The sequence below is a fragment of the Phoxinus phoxinus genome, assembly GCF_949152265.1.
Source record: "Phoxinus phoxinus genome assembly, chromosome: 3".
NCBI classification, from domain to species: Eukaryota; Metazoa; Chordata; class Actinopteri; order Cypriniformes; family Leuciscidae; genus Phoxinus; species Phoxinus phoxinus.
The window spans coordinates 39,082,430-39,098,044 of NC_136878.1; the positions used below are offsets into that span (position 1 = coordinate 39,082,430).

The 15,615-nt window shown below is 37.2% G+C and overlaps 2 protein-coding genes across 5 annotated transcripts in view; one reads left to right on the forward strand and one right to left on the reverse strand.

Annotated features, from left to right (window-relative positions):
* Nucleotides 1–436: 436 nt before the first annotated feature.
* On the forward strand, nt 437–3,624 carry LOC306995366 (uncharacterized protein). The gene is made up of 2 exons (XM_079606927.1): nt 437–719; nt 1,695–3,624. Exon 2 carries the CDS (start codon nt 1,704–1,706, stop codon nt 2,028–2,030), a length of 327 nt encoding a protein of 108 aa, XP_079463053.1. The 5' UTR covers nt 437–719; nt 1,695–1,703; the 3' UTR covers nt 2,031–3,624.
* Nucleotides 3,625–6,811: 3,187 nt separating this feature from the next.
* The window catches only part of pisd (phosphatidylserine decarboxylase), a 37,010-nt gene continuing 28,206 nt past the window's right edge, over nt 6,812–15,615 (reverse strand). For all 4 annotated transcript variants that reach the window (XM_079607300.1, XM_079607299.1, XM_079607298.1 and 1 more), the window contains 5 exons: nt 15,302–15,538; nt 14,734–14,872; nt 12,482–12,631; nt 12,114–12,274; nt 6,812–8,161 (listed from right to left, as the gene is read on the reverse strand). In XM_079607300.1, the coding sequence (XP_079463426.1) occupies nt 7,937–8,161; nt 12,114–12,274; nt 12,482–12,631; nt 14,734–14,872; nt 15,302–15,538 (912 nt within the window). In that variant the 3' untranslated portion in view covers nt 6,812–7,936. The remainder of the gene's footprint in view (nt 8,162–12,113; nt 12,275–12,481; nt 12,632–14,733; nt 14,873–15,301; nt 15,539–15,615) is intronic.

The following is a 15,615-nucleotide window of genomic DNA, read 5'->3' on the forward strand; positions in this document are numbered from 1 at the left end:
ATGACGTAAAGCTAACATTTTAGTAACATCTTTCAACAACAACCAAACCCAAAACAGACGTTTCATTCTCTCTCAACTGCTGCATTGTTCCATTAAGCACCCTTTATAAATCCAGTTTTGCATGTAGCAGTACTTAAAATGTCAATTCTGTTAATATTTAACAGAGTTAAAACAAGGCTGTGGACAAGAGGTGTACTCTGGTGCTTAGCAATGTAATGTTTGCAGAAAGGATAACCAAACACAACCACATACATATAGACTTATTAGAATATTAGCTTCAGGACAAATGGGTTTCATTACATGAAAAGTATAGGCTTTCTATATGTTCTTAAAACATATTGCCTAATAATAGTGAATTTAATATTAACATTCCTGAACTGACTTTCAGCCTCCTCCCCCATCAATCAATCAAACACACACACACACACACACACACACACACACACACACACACACACACACACACACACACACACACACCTACACCTGGTGGTTTCAGCTGAGCTTTAATACCAACGGGTGGGGTTACATACACACTGCCATGTTTAAACAAGACTCACGGTCAGCTGGATAGCCTCCTCCTCCTTTTCTCTCCAACCGGGTGGTTCAGGTTTGTCTCACCTTATTTCGGAAGCACGGAAGATCAGAAGTCAGCAGGAACAGCGTGCCGCTGTGAAAACTGATTCCCACCAAACAAATCCCCCCTCAGGCCTCTGCCGGTAAGCAGTTTATCCGTATTTCTATATCAGTAGTCACGAGCACAGGAAAAGTTCACTGTGATTTGTTTTTGACAAGTAACGTTAAGAGAGAGGTTTTTAAATCTTGGAATGATTTGGTGAAAAATAAATATCTAAAAGAGTCTTGGTGTCTACACCAAACATAGAGCTTATAATATATTTTTATACACAGTTACAATGAGCGTATAATGTTACAAAACTTTTTTAACAAACCTATCACGAGCATCAGCGCGGCAGTTTTAAACCAACAGCATGACTGCAAATGTGATATGATTTTATACAACAGTTAAATAAACGTATACGATAAGTTGAAGTCAATAACTTACATTTTAGTCACAATTTTGCCAGTAGTTTAACATTTTCCGAAATCCAAACCAAGCCGACCGCACAATCAACCGTTAGGCTAACGTTACGTCCAAAGTCAGAGCAGTTCGTGATGGAATCCGTGTGTTTGAATCATTCGGTTGAGTGAATGATTCAATGTCTCATTCTGAAAGGCTGAATTCAGAATAACATAATCCCATAGTGTCCTAGCTACCTATCCTCTTAATCCTCTTTTCGTTCATCTTTGGAACACATATGAAGATGTTTTCAATAAAATCTGAGCAATTTCTGTCCCTCCATTGAATGAAAACGCAAGTTTGACTCTTCAAAAAGTCCATAAAAGATTGTAAAACTTAATAGGCTACTTATGAATTGAGCGGTTTAGTCCAAATTTTCTGAAGAGACTTGATCGCTTTATGATGAAAGGTTTGAATTGTGGCTTTTATGCACATATAAACATTCATCAACGCACACATTAGATCTGGTAAACGGAAGCTCAAGTTGTGTTGGACGCTAATATAGTTAGTGGGAATGGGTCTTGTAGTAGTATGTGTGTTTTAAAATGTCTTGTCAGGCAGTCTATTATTTGCAATGCATAAGCCTTAATTATTAATTTTTGCCCTTCTTCTCCAGCCTGACACCATGAATATCTCACTTGAGAACCCCTATGGTGATGTCACCATCCCTCGTGCCAAGTTGCGGGATGAGAATGAGTCCAGCACCATCATCATGAACCCAATGGCCTTAGAGAGCGCCTATAACAACCGTAACTCTTCCTCAAACCCCTACAGCAGCTTCAAAACTCCAGGGGCGATCAACACCTCAGGTGTTCCGGTTTACGGAGAGGCCAGGAACGGCAGCCAGAACCCCCCTCCTTACAACAACCAGCCAGGATACACGGTGAAGGAAAGCGACGAGCAGGTGGGACGCTGCCACGCCTGTTGCTGCCCCTGCCTGAGGAGGAAGTAAGACCAGATGATGTACCCTGTGGGTTAACAGTTTGGAACCATCATTCAGCCTCCCAAATGCCATATAGTTCTAAAATGACTGGATTTTAGGGCGCCTTAGCTATTACATAACCCTGGAGATCATACTATGGTTTGGACAAAACAAGAGCTGACCTTCTGTGACTGCACTGAAACCTGTTATATTAAATATTTACTTTTGGATTGCTATGTCAAACAGTGCCTTGTTCAATTGGCACAGTTAAGTTTGGCTGGATAACTCTTTTTGGACCACTTTGAAGTAGCCTTACCTATGTGTGCCTGCTGAGATACTCCCCTTCATTCTTGCGTCACCCAATTGTTCTCGTACACTTACTTACTTAAACTAAGTTTTTTGAATAATATTGTTGTTAATGGAGTGTTTCTTTAAATTATAATGACACTGAACTGGTGTACACAGAGATGAGGCTCTCTTCACAATATATCCTGGTGGGCTTCTCCAAGTTTTCATTTGGTTTGAGCCACACCCCTGACGTGCCGTCAGACACAGGTCAGTGAAACTTGAGGAAGAACGCTCGTTCTTTTTCTAAAGAATATACAAAAGGACAGTGTCATCTCTTCCTGCACAAGGAGTGTTGTGGCATCCGAGTTTCTATTGAACAAGCTTTTCTGGTTGCTGTAGACATTCTGCTGACGCATTGTCTATTGGTAAAGCTGTCAAAGAGACTGTTGAGTGTAAGATAAAACATTTATAGTACTGTTATTATTTTATCATAAGCAATATTATAGTTACATTTAATACAATGGGGCATGGACAGTTTTTTTTGGCCATAAGACTGTGAGCCTGACTACTAAAATATGCCAACCAAAATGTTTTGGATGTCTGTATTATATGTTAGGCACAATGATCAATATATTTTTTGATACATAAAATCACTTTTGTCTCCATAAACAATTGTCTTTTTACTTAAGAACCTACTCGCTGCTTCTAACAAGGTGACTCAGTGAGTCTATGTGACAACAAATTCTTTCTACCTGAGTAAAGGCAGTGTATACGCGGATGAACCGGTTTGGGATGCAGTGGCCTTAGCTTAGAGCAACTTCCTGGAACAACAGATGTATAGTCACGGGGGGTCTAGAACAGCCGGTTTACAGGTGTAATGTAAAGATACTGTTATCTGAAATCTGCAGCACACTGCATAAGATTATTATTACTGTCCACTATTGATGTATAACATTGTTCAATTTGATTTCTTTTGGCACTATGCTGAAAATAAATCTAGAGTTCATAGAAAGTCAACCAAAATTTTGCAAAGACAGTTTAGGAGAGACATTTGAAACATTTAATTGTCAAGGAAATGATGGATTCAGAGGGAAACACTCACTGTATAAGTGAACAACCATTACATGCTGGTTAATTGGTTCTGGTCGACTTTTTAAAATATATGTATATTTGCCTAAACTAAAAGTTTGTGCAAGAAATGTTCTGTTTGCTATCAAACTGTTCCCCTAAAAAAAACAGACAGACAGAGAGTGTTGGGTGCAATTAATAAGTCTTAATTTTTATGTAATTTAATTAGTTACTTCTGATGTAATTGCATTAAAGGGATAGTTCACCCAAAAATGAAAATTATCATAATTTACTTACCCTCAAGTTGTTTCAAACCTGTATGAATTTCTTCTGTTGAACACAAAAGAAGATATTTTGAAGAATATTGGTAATCAAACCAATGGAAGTCAATGGCTACCGTTAACTGTCTGGTAAACAACCTTTTTTTTTTTTTTTATATCATCTTTTGTGTTCAACAAACTCATACAAGTTTGGAACAACTTGACGGAAAGTAAGCTAAATGATGACAATTTAAATTTTTGGGTGAACTATACCTTTAAATACTGCATAGACTACAATTCTACATAAAACAATAATGAATTTAACATTAAAATGGAATGTCTAATGTTAAAATCTATGTTTTTAATGTAACCTTGTCCCTTTAAATACTTAGGTCCTTTTAAGAATTAATTATGCAATTTTATATTATTTATTTGAAAGAATTAAAGTGGCAGTTTCTATGCTTGTAACTGGTTGATGTTGATATGGGATTTAGAAAGCAATTAGTAATAAGTTATGCAATACGTTTTAGAGAGAATAATTATTATAAAAGTAATCTTATTAAACTGTTGAAGATGTGATTAGTAGCTAGTCATTAATTATTTTTAGAGTAGCTTACCCAACACTGTAAACGCATGATTAATCCCTTTGTAAAACTCATGGTAATACTTACAGTGCAATTTCATAAATTAATTTGTGATCTCATTCAAACAGCTTTCAGAAGCTTAGAATTTGTATTTTTTTTGTTGTTGACAGTGGTGGTTACGATCAAGTTTACACAATTTTATGGAAAGAGCAGTTAGTTAACTGTAGTACTAAATATGGTATTTTGGCTAAAGTTTTGGTGATTTTTCGTAAGGCTAGTTGTCACCGTCACTTGTTAATAGTGACAGGTTAAATCGACGGTAAATATACATATGTATATTGCTTAGCATAAGTGAACACACCCATGCTAAAGTTGACTAAAAAGAGGAAGAACAAAACTCATCTTTTGGAATTGGATCTTAAATGCCTTAATTAAAAAAATGAGGAAAACTTCAACTTTTAGGACCGATTTTATTTGTGAATGAATAATGTATCGTATAAATAAAAGTTATTCCTTAAAATACAATCAGGACACCCCATGTCAAATTCCCATAGAGGCAGGCATTTTCTTTTGCCAGTTTAGGCCAGTTATTTCATGGATCCAGGATACTAAGCATCCTGATAAAGTTCCCCTGGCCTTTGGAATTAAAATAGCCCCACATCATCACATACCCTTCACCATATCTAGAGATTGACATGGGGTACTTTACATAAGATCATCTCTCAATGCAAATCAAACCAGCTTTTAGGCTAACTGAAATAAAACCATGCCTAACCCTATCTCTAGGTATGGTGAAGGGTATGTGATGATGTGGGGCTATTTTAATTTAATATATTAATTATATATATATATATATAAATTGGTTCTCACCTAAATAAACTTTAGTTGCAGGCTTCAATTAGCGCCAGTAGGGGGAGTGCGCTTATTTAAAATACAACCCTCAGAAACATACACCTGCAAGAAGACATGTTAAAAGAAGGCAGTTTTCTCTCTACTCTGTTGATTGTTATAGTGATGGCTTCGGATGGAAATACCATGGTAGCGATGTATTGGCATATTTAAGGATATGTGATACAAAAGTTGCAACTAAATATCCCTGTCTAAATAATTCTTAGCAAACCACACATGAAATGCGTACAGAAAAACGCATGGTTGCCACTTGCCAGTCATGACGCCACTGCGACATATGTTGTTCGTTCTCAATATAAATCTATTTTTATTTGCTTAATTATTATACACATATCCATTGTTACCCTATATAACATGTTACATGAGAGAGAACATGTACTCCCCCCCCACAGTGGACTAACAGCTAAATTATTAAATCATGAAAAAAATGTAACAGCACCCATACCCAATTTGATGTTGGGAAGAAAAACAGATAATATAATATAAAATTGTTAGTCAACTACTGTATTTACTTGAGAAGGTAGCTAAGGATGCAAGTTGTATCACAGCAGTGGAATGGGCAACTGCTGGTAAAATGAATAGTAAAATGATAGTAACTAATGTTCGCTTACTCGGTTTATTATTTTCTGAAGGTCATAGAAAATTCACGGCTTATTGAAACGGAGGCGTGTCGTCCGCGTGAGTGTGTTGCTCTGGCTGTGATTGGAGGATGGAGAAGAAACGAGAAGCTTCTAGAAGTGAACAAGCGGGCGCGCCGGGAGGGGTCGCGCGGGCCGTCCTGCACTGCACTCACCGTTTGTGTGCTCGATTCCGGGTCTCTCGGAGTCGATTCCGATTCCTGACTCCCACCGTAGGAGGAGTCGATTGAATCAATTCCCGGAATCGACGAGGGTTATTTATTAAAGGATTTATTAAAACAATTTAGAGATACGAGTACCTTGAAATGATGTCACCATAGTTTCCTAGTGGTTTCCAGTAATGCCTAATTTTAAAGAGGCAAAACTGGAAAAGTCACGAGGAAAAGCCTTGGCCGAACTCTTTTTCATTTGTGAAGTCACTAACGTTACTGCACTGTGGCACTTTGTGTGCTTGTAGGTTGGTTGTAAGATGTCCTGACTAGTAGTTGACAAATTCTTTATTTTTATTTTTTTTAACCACAAGCAGAAAATATTAGGTTAAAATCGTGCAATTCATTAGTCATGTGGGTAACAGCATAATTTTTTTAGAGTACGAATATTCTATGCAATTGACAGTCTTTTTAATTATAAAAATGCCCTTTAAATAATTTAAAATTAACTAAACGTTACACTGCTTGATAGTGCTCCTGTATATCTGACATTTTAATCCATATTCCACTAAGACTTTGTTCATTATTAATCAGCATTACGTAATGATGAATGACTTTCCTCAAATACCATGGTCAGATTTCTCCTTTTTATATTCCCCCATGTATAAAATGTACAACTTTCCTGAGAAGCTCATTGTACTAATCCACCATAAATTGTGTATATTAACATCTTGTTTTGCCTTTAACAGTTATGAAAACTGCCAAATGCTTCACAAATTATTGAAGGGGTAAAAAAATATCAGTGAAGCCAGCACTCATGAGTTCCTGAGCAAGAAGCAGCAACCCTTATGAAAAAGCATTGTGGTCGAAACGTGACAATGATGGTCAAATGATTATTCCAATATCACAACAACAAACTTTTTATATAATCTTCAAAATTTATTATTGACATGTTTCTTGCACTTGGAACTAGTTTGTAATTAATGTCTATGTTACATGAATTGTATTAATAAGACTTTTCTTTAAAAGAATTTCCACAACAAGCTGTGCTTGGTGCACAGAAAAGCCCAGTGTTTGGTTTTCAAAACATTCAAAGCAAAATTTCCAGAGTCCTCTCCCTAATCTTCATACAGGCGTGGTCTAGAAGATTAAGGGAGTCTGGAGGGTCTTTATCTTTAGTTTAGGGTGTAGAGTCTGTTGAACTTGCTAGGTGCTGGTTAATCAAACAAAGAAAAGTCCAAGAACACAAGCCATAAGATCACAAGAACTCGGATTCATATCAAAAGGGCAAAAAAACATGTTAGTAAAAAATATATCTTGCGTTTTGGCACTAATCAAGTTGAGACAGCAAAATACTTCACATCAATCTCCCAACCAATCGCTAGACCAACAAGCAAAGGCATAATTCAACGCCAGAGAACAACGGCAGTGATTATTGTCACATGTCTTTTCCAAAACTCTTTCTTAGCGAGTAAATGTGGCCACGATTTTACTGTCAAAATGGCTTGCACCTTGGTGAAGAGCAAAAGTTGGACGGTTTTAAAGATGAGTGTCTGATAAAAATGAAGGAACCAAATAACAATGGTCTCTCATACATTCCCAAGGCTTGCAAAGTTAGCTGTGGAAATCTTCAAACCCTTCACACAGGTCGACTCCAGCCGAAGGCAATATGGGCGAACACAGAAAAACAAAACAACCGTTTTACTAAAAACAAAATAGAAAAATAATTTAGAGCCCCAAAAAAAAAAAAACTGGATGGCATTTCATGGTAAACAAATATTTTACAACATGATGGTCTAAGCATTGCCTTAAAAGTATTTTACAACAACAACAAAAAAATCCTAACAAAATGACTGGGAGAACCCAATGGCAATAATGCAACAGTGGTGGTTGTGTGAGTACACATGAACACACATGTATCTCAGTTTATAAACAGAGTACATCTCTGCAAATGTGAGTGTATTAGTTTTTGAGACCCTGAATGCATCTACACACAGATTAGCGTGTCCATCAGCAGATTCTGAAGCCCTCTCGTCAGCGTTACAGCGTCCCGAGAGGTTCTCCAAAACGGATCTTCTGGCCTGCTTGCAAATTAAAGGTAAAATCCCGTGGAGCTTCGAATAACAGTACAATAGTGGAGCCCAAGTTGAACTCGCCCAGGTGCTCTCCTTTTCTCATGCTCACGCCTTCCTGGTTGTTGTTTGTTACGTAGCTGAAATCGTTGTACGTTCCTTTGTTGTACCGAGGGTTGTTGGTACGGAGCTCCTAAAGAGAAAAAGCAGCTTGTTAATGTCGATGCACTAAGACAGAATTGGCACAAGCCTTTAAAAAATCCAACTTATAACAGATGGAAAGCCTCCCTTTTCATTTTAATATGAATCAAATCCAAATCCATTAGATTTAGCAAAAACATGCAATTTAAGAAATGCATCAGGGTCACGGCTCAATCCTGCCAGTGAAATACCACTTATCAAGTCAGGATACAACAAACAGGTGCTACTGCCATCTACTCATCTCACCCATTAACCCACATTTTCACACAAGCCCACTACAGCCTAGTGGTCTGAATGCGGCCCATTACGAATGAGGCCAAATCCACTCTTAGCAGTGTAGCTCAATATTCTGCTAATGCTGAAAAACCACAAGTGGTTTTACAGAAAATACACCATACGCCAACAAGAGTGATTCTGTGGCTATACAGCAATTAAACAATATAGGCCCTGATATAAGGAAGAACAAACTGGTGACGATTTCAAACAATATCATCTCAAACTAAGGTAATTTATCTAATATTTAGGCTGCGTTTTATTTTAAGATTTTTTGGTTTTGTTATAGCAAACAAATACACTGCTACGGTCAGCATCGTAAAAGCCTGTCCAAGAAGTTTCATTTAAAGCGTCGCTGCCACAGCCTTTAAAGCAGCAAATATTTTGTGAACAACATCTCAGCGCCGCTGGACTAATCGCCTGCTGTGAGCAATGTTCCTGAATTTACGCAAAATCCACAGGTTCATCTGTAAGGTGTTGTGGAGCGGGCTGAAGAACCATCTTTTGGTGATTTTTTTATGGTGTGTTACTTAGTCCTGGGAGCCTGCCAGACCCAACAGATGACTGCTTTAAAAATAGTTGCGGAACAAAAATGGCTCAACAAGCAGCTGGATGCCATGAACTAGATGTTGCACAACCACAATACTTCTAAATCGAACAGCTATGACCTTATGAACCAAGATGAATTATAAACTTAGCCCATGCACTCTGGATATACTGAAGCGCAACTTTCAGCCTCTTCAATCTGTATTGGTGTCTTTATAACACACCTTTTATTATTAGGGCTGGGTATTGTTCAAAATCTTTCGATCCGGTGCCAATTTCGATACCTCAGTTTCGATACCGGTTCCTAACGATACTTTTTTCGATACCAATTTTATGAAATCCATTTTAACAAGATTACATAACACATTACCTCAGAAAAACTTTGGTTTTATTTTTTCAGTTTGACTCATGCTCCTTAGCCAGTGCACAAAGGAACAAAAAATGTTTTGTTCATGCTCACCAAAGCTGAATTTTTAAAATAAAAAATACAGTAAAACCTAAGCAATATTGTGAAATAGTATTACAATTTAAAATCTTATTTGAATACATTTCAAAATATAAATTTATTCCTGTGATGTCAAAGCTGAATTTTCAAAATCATTACTTCAGTGTCACATAACCCTTCAGAAATATGAAAACAGTTTGCTGCTAAATATTTTGGAAACTATGATACATTTTTTTATGATTCTTTGATGAATAAAAAATTCAAAACAAAAGCATTTATTTAAAAACTAAATATTTTATAACATTACACATGTTTTAATGTCGCATTTGATAACTTTAATGCATCCTTACTGAAAAAAAATTTGTACTAACCAACACATTTTTGAACGGCAGTGTACATTCAGTAGGTTATTATTTATGATTAAGTGATCAACAAGGTAGCTCTTCATTTACCAGTCGAAGACGGAGCAACTTTCTGTACTTATGTTTACTCCGTGCACTGTCAAGGTCTTCATCATATTTGTCGTGGTACCGGTCTTTGCAGCAATTATTTTACCACAAATACTGCATCGCGCGCTGTTGGCATCGAGCCTGGAGAAATGTACCCACACTTTTGATCGACTTTTCCACATCTCTAAGGTATTATGTGTGTGTGTGCTCGCGTCTCATATGAATATGTGCACGGAGAGTTTGTGTGTGTGTGTGTGCGCTCGCGTATAATATTATTATGCGCGTCGAGAGTTTGTGCGTGCGCGCGTCTCATATAAGTATGCGCGTGGAGAGCTTGTGCGTGCGCGCGCACGTCTCATGAGTATGTGCGCGGAACGTCTCGTGTGTGTAGAGTTTGCGTGTATGTGCGTGAGCGACTTAATGTGTGTCGTGCATTTCATATGTATTTGTTTGAGCACTGACGTTGACGAGTTAACTCCTTAGGTATCGAAATCTGGAACCGAACATGTCATTTTTCGATACTCGATAGTATCGAGGCAATTCGGTCGGTACCTGAAAAGTATCGAGACTCGTTACCCAGCCCTATTTATTATAGGAAACTGTTAAATATCAGCACCAGTAGTCTAGGTGTTAAATTTTAGTATCAGTTTCACCAGTCTGCTTTGATACGCTTGACCAGTCAAATACCATCGTGCTTCAGAAGGAAATGCTTCTTAGCAAACTTTTAGATATAATGGTGTCGACTGCAAAGATTAGTTAACAAGGAGGTTTGTCCGTCGCAGCGTTCCCTCCATGTTTGTAGTCAACAATTTCAAACTGGACGACTATATTGTTCATTTATTAGGGGTGTAATGGAACATGTATACATCCCGAACCATACGGTACGGACGTCACGGTTCGGTGCATGCAGTAACCAGACGAATACAGTCAGTCACAGGTGATCCACACCAAAAGGGGGCGTGTGCGGTAATACAACGCTGTTTGCAACCAGTAAAAAGCGCAGAAGAGATGATCGATCGATATGTTTACATCTCTTCAAATGCAGAAAGATATCAATCAAACAGCTTGAGAATAATCTCACGTAGCAATACATTTACCTCAGGCATTTAGTGTCGGCAGCAGGTTGGTTCGCTAGAAGTGAACTCTAGAGAAGCATTTTGTATATATGCACTATATTAGCCTATTCATTAGATTTACTTAACCTAGTAATGCGTTTAAATAAATTTGTCATGAAAACAAGTTAAACCAGCCCTTTGTGTAAATGATTATATTTCAAAAATTAATTAGAGTACATATTTAAGTTTATAATTAGATTTAGAAGGTTTTTATGAGTGTTGATTATTCTTATATCTAAAAATAAATAGCAACTTAATATAATAATGTACGCTCTGTTGTTATTTGCAACCTTTAATATTATATATGTAAGTAAGGGCTCCCTACATAGTTTACAGCATTAACCAAGATAGATTTTTTATCCTTAAGAAAATTAATAATTGAATCCATTTAAACACAGACAAATTTGTTAAAAAAAGACTTAAAGATTTTTCACCCTATAGCCTACTGTATCATACTTGTGTATATTTGATACAGAAAATTCTCTAAAAGGACTTTAAATTATCAACATGATAAATGTTCGCTGAAAAACATTTTAATCTACAAGCCCTTTTTCCTCGTGCATGAGCATATTCTATACCATACTATATGTGACCCTGGACCACAAATCCAGTCACATGGATACATTTTTTGAAATTGAGATTTAATACATCTGAAAGCTGAATAAATAAGCTTTCCATTGATGTATGGTTTGTTAGGATAGGACAATCTGGAATCTGAGGGTGCAAAAAACAAAACAAAAAACAAAACATTGAGAAATTTAAAGTTGTCCATTTTGGTTTGCGATTGTGCTGCATTCACTCACATAAACATATGTTTTATATATTTACGGTAGGAAATTTACAAAATATCTTCACGGAACATGATCTTTACTTTTTTTAACATAAAAGATCATTTTGACCCATACAATGTATTGTTGACTATTGCCACAAATAAACATGTGCGTCTTGTGACTGTTTTTTGTGGTCCAGCGTCATATGATAGATTATTGGCTTTTTGGAACTATTGCTTTTAACTCTCATTCTTCTACAGGAGTTAAATAAGAGCAATTTACCATTTACCAATATGGGCATTTTAATAATTAGCTATGAACTTAATCTGAGCAAAACGGTTCTAACCTTGTCAAAATAGATGCGTATAGATCCCACATTTGTCGCTCCTACAGCTGTGAGTGAAAAGAAGCCGTGCGTCCACTCCCCACTCAAGACCACCCGCTCATTATGGCAGAAAAGTTCCTTGATCCATCGTGCAACTCCTGGGTTCACCGACATCAGAGAACCTATGAACATACATATCAGACCACAAGCCATGCTTCAGTTATGTAACCAGGCACTGATGGTATCGCACTGCTCAGTCACCATCAGATTAGAAAAGACGCTTATAACTTAAGCAGTTAAGACCTAAAGTCCATGTTGATTAATCTTTTTAACAACAAATCATATTTTCAGAAAGCAAAGCAAAATAACAGAGATATAAAGCCGCTGACCTGGGAAGTGCCGTCTGTGTGCCACCCTCCAGTCTGTAGGCGAGTGGAAGCAATGGTAGTCACCTGGAGCCAGATAAACTACACAGTGAAACAGCTCATTCCCCTCCGTAGTGACCAGGGCATCCTGGAATGTGCCAGGGTCATCCTCATCTGAACAGGACAAGAAAAATAAAACGGAGATGATTCAATTGTTCAATAGTTGTCAGGAAATAAAATATGAAATATATTAGAGTGTTTATATCACATGGTCTATAAGCTTAGCATGATGTTCTTTGTTGGTCGGATCAGATTTTAGGCTTAGTGCTTTCAATATTCATATCAATCTATAATTTTCCTCCGATTTTAGAGCTGCACTACAGAACAAAAGATTGGGGTCAGTTGTATACATATATTTTTTAAACAAATTAATACTTTTATTATGCAAGGGCACATTAAATTGATCAAAAGTGACAGTAAAGAAATGTATAATGTTATAAAAGTTTCCATTTCAAATAAATGCTGTTCTTTTGAAATTTCTATTCATCCTGAAAAAAACATATTAGAATGATTTCTGAAGGATCATGTGACACTGACTGAAGAGCAATTCAGCGTTGCATCACAGGAATAAATTATATTTCAAAATATATTAAAATAGAAAACAAGTATTTTAAATTACAGACAACCATACAGTGATCCAGAAATGCACAGTACAGACTGTGGAGCAAAACATCTCAAAATGTATACCAAATTTTAAAATGACGAAAGAAAGAAAACAAACACTTTCCATTCAAACTGCTGTTGTCTTACGGTACAATAATGTACAATTCAGCCCTTATTTATTGTTGGCTTCACATGTCACGTCTTTCTTCAATGCCAATCTCTGTTATATGAACTTTCACTAATAAGGGAACTAAACCGGATCCCGGACTGAAAGCGGATAGGATCCAAGCTGCTTTGCCACTGTTGCGGCAATCAGTACACGTCTTATTTTCTGCTGAATGTGCATGTAAATTGATTTTGAGTGAGTGACACTACTTGCTGCAATTGTGATTCTTTCCTTATGCCTGCTACAGACTGTGCGATTTCGGCAATCCTATGGATCATTACAAATGACACTGTGCAACATGTATGTAGACTATACGATGATGACACCCATTGAATCATAAGCTATAGGGCTGCGCAATATATCGCAAATGTATATATCGCAATATGCATATCGCAACAGCTTGCAATAAATGGGGTCATGAACAAAATATTTTTTTTTTAGCTTTGATAAGTATCAGGATATATTTAATTCATACAGTGAAAACTAAGCAATGTTTTATTTTATTTTATGATTCAGTATCTTTTATTAAATAAACCTAATGTAGGATAACCTGAAACCCTGTGGTTTACACTGATGTTAAAATAACACTTATTATGCTACAGTAAAACACTGATGTCCACTTTCAGAAGTTATAAGGATGTTTTCTTGTCATAAAAAGAATGTGAAACATGTAGGTTATATAATTTTAAATATATTTTAAAGATAATTTAAGTTTATTTTACACACTTTAAGCATTATCGTATCGCATATCGAATATCGCATTTTTCTTCAATATCGCACAGCCCTAGCTACAACGCAAGTTAGCACAGAAGAAATAAACGTCATCAGCATGCGCTAGTGGTAAACAAATGGAGCAAAATTAATCACTTTGGCAATTGTGTTTTTTATGTGCGCTGAAAAAAAAAACGAGGCGAAAGAGAAATATGGATGCGGCCATGGCTAGGGAAAATAGGCCAACTTGGCATGCCAATTTTGCAAATGGAGCTTGAGGCAAGTAGTTTTAAGTTAGCGCCACATCACATTGATCAATGTGCCATTTCATGCTGCACTTTTATTGGCTAGTCAGTAGACGTAGGTCGTAGCAGCAAACACACTGAGATGATCATGATACTTTTCTGACACTGACAGATGTAAAATTATCGCAAGCCATCTTTGGTCGCAAGACCGTGACAGCGGCCGTCTTTGAACCTTTATCACTGTATGACGTAGGACCACCAGTTAGGAACCAAGACCACAGAAATCTCCACGATTGGTCACCTTTTGTCTGGGACAGCCCAAAATCATACAATGTGTACTGGGCATAAGCCATGTTTACAATCTAAAAATGATTTGGTTACTCAGAAAACCTTGTATCCAAATTGTCTAGTGTTAACAAGATCCATAATCAAAGGTCTTTTGACCAAGTAGGACATGTTTCTGGATCAATGACACATTTATTGAGACTTACTTCTGTTAGCTGTTAAACTCTCTGTCCAGGTGCGCGGCCCGAGGAACGTTTCCAGGGAGTAGGTCACTCCCTTCACCTGCTCTACCTCACAGTTCTTCACACGCCCAAAATGAAGGATCTTGCCATCAGCCGGACTGATCTGTGGAGCGAATGGTCATTCATTGTGTTAATATATTGTATGTTCAATGTTTATTCAAACTAAATTAAAAACTGACATGATTAGCTGGAAATAAACTTTAGATTAAGCATGCAATTATTTCAGACCCCATAACAAATATAGGCAACAGGAAATTATGTAACATTCGAGGGCTACTGTAGAAAAGCCAGAAATGTAGCTCCTTTTTAAAATTAAATTTCATATGTCATCTATACAAAAACATCCCATTTTTAGATCCTTTATTGTTTAAAGCCAATATAAGCTTGCAGGTCACCGAACCTAAACTATCACACAGAGCGTGAAATGAAAATTCAATCCGCATGTGTATCACTTCTCCTGGGTTTGCATATGAATGAAAGTGAATGGAAATTCAAAGAATGCCTCTTTCTACGGTTACAAACCCAGACTCACCACGCAGTGCGAGTTGCACACTGGCCGGACCTGAGGTTTGAGTTTGCGCCTAAAAAACTCGCCCAGGTTTCTGTAGTGCTGTAAATCCTCCACGGCCGCTTCCTTCATGTTGACTCCAAAAGTCCATATATACAATCTGAAGATGGGTTTCCGTAACCAAGTGGGAAGGTCCACCTGGTTCAAGCGACCCCAGGCTCTGGAGAGCAGTCGTGTGGGTATGGTCTTGTAGATTGTAACCTACACCCAAGAGACACAGGGTTTGAAGACATGCACAAGTATATTTATAATACACAACAGCAAACGTTCACAGAGAG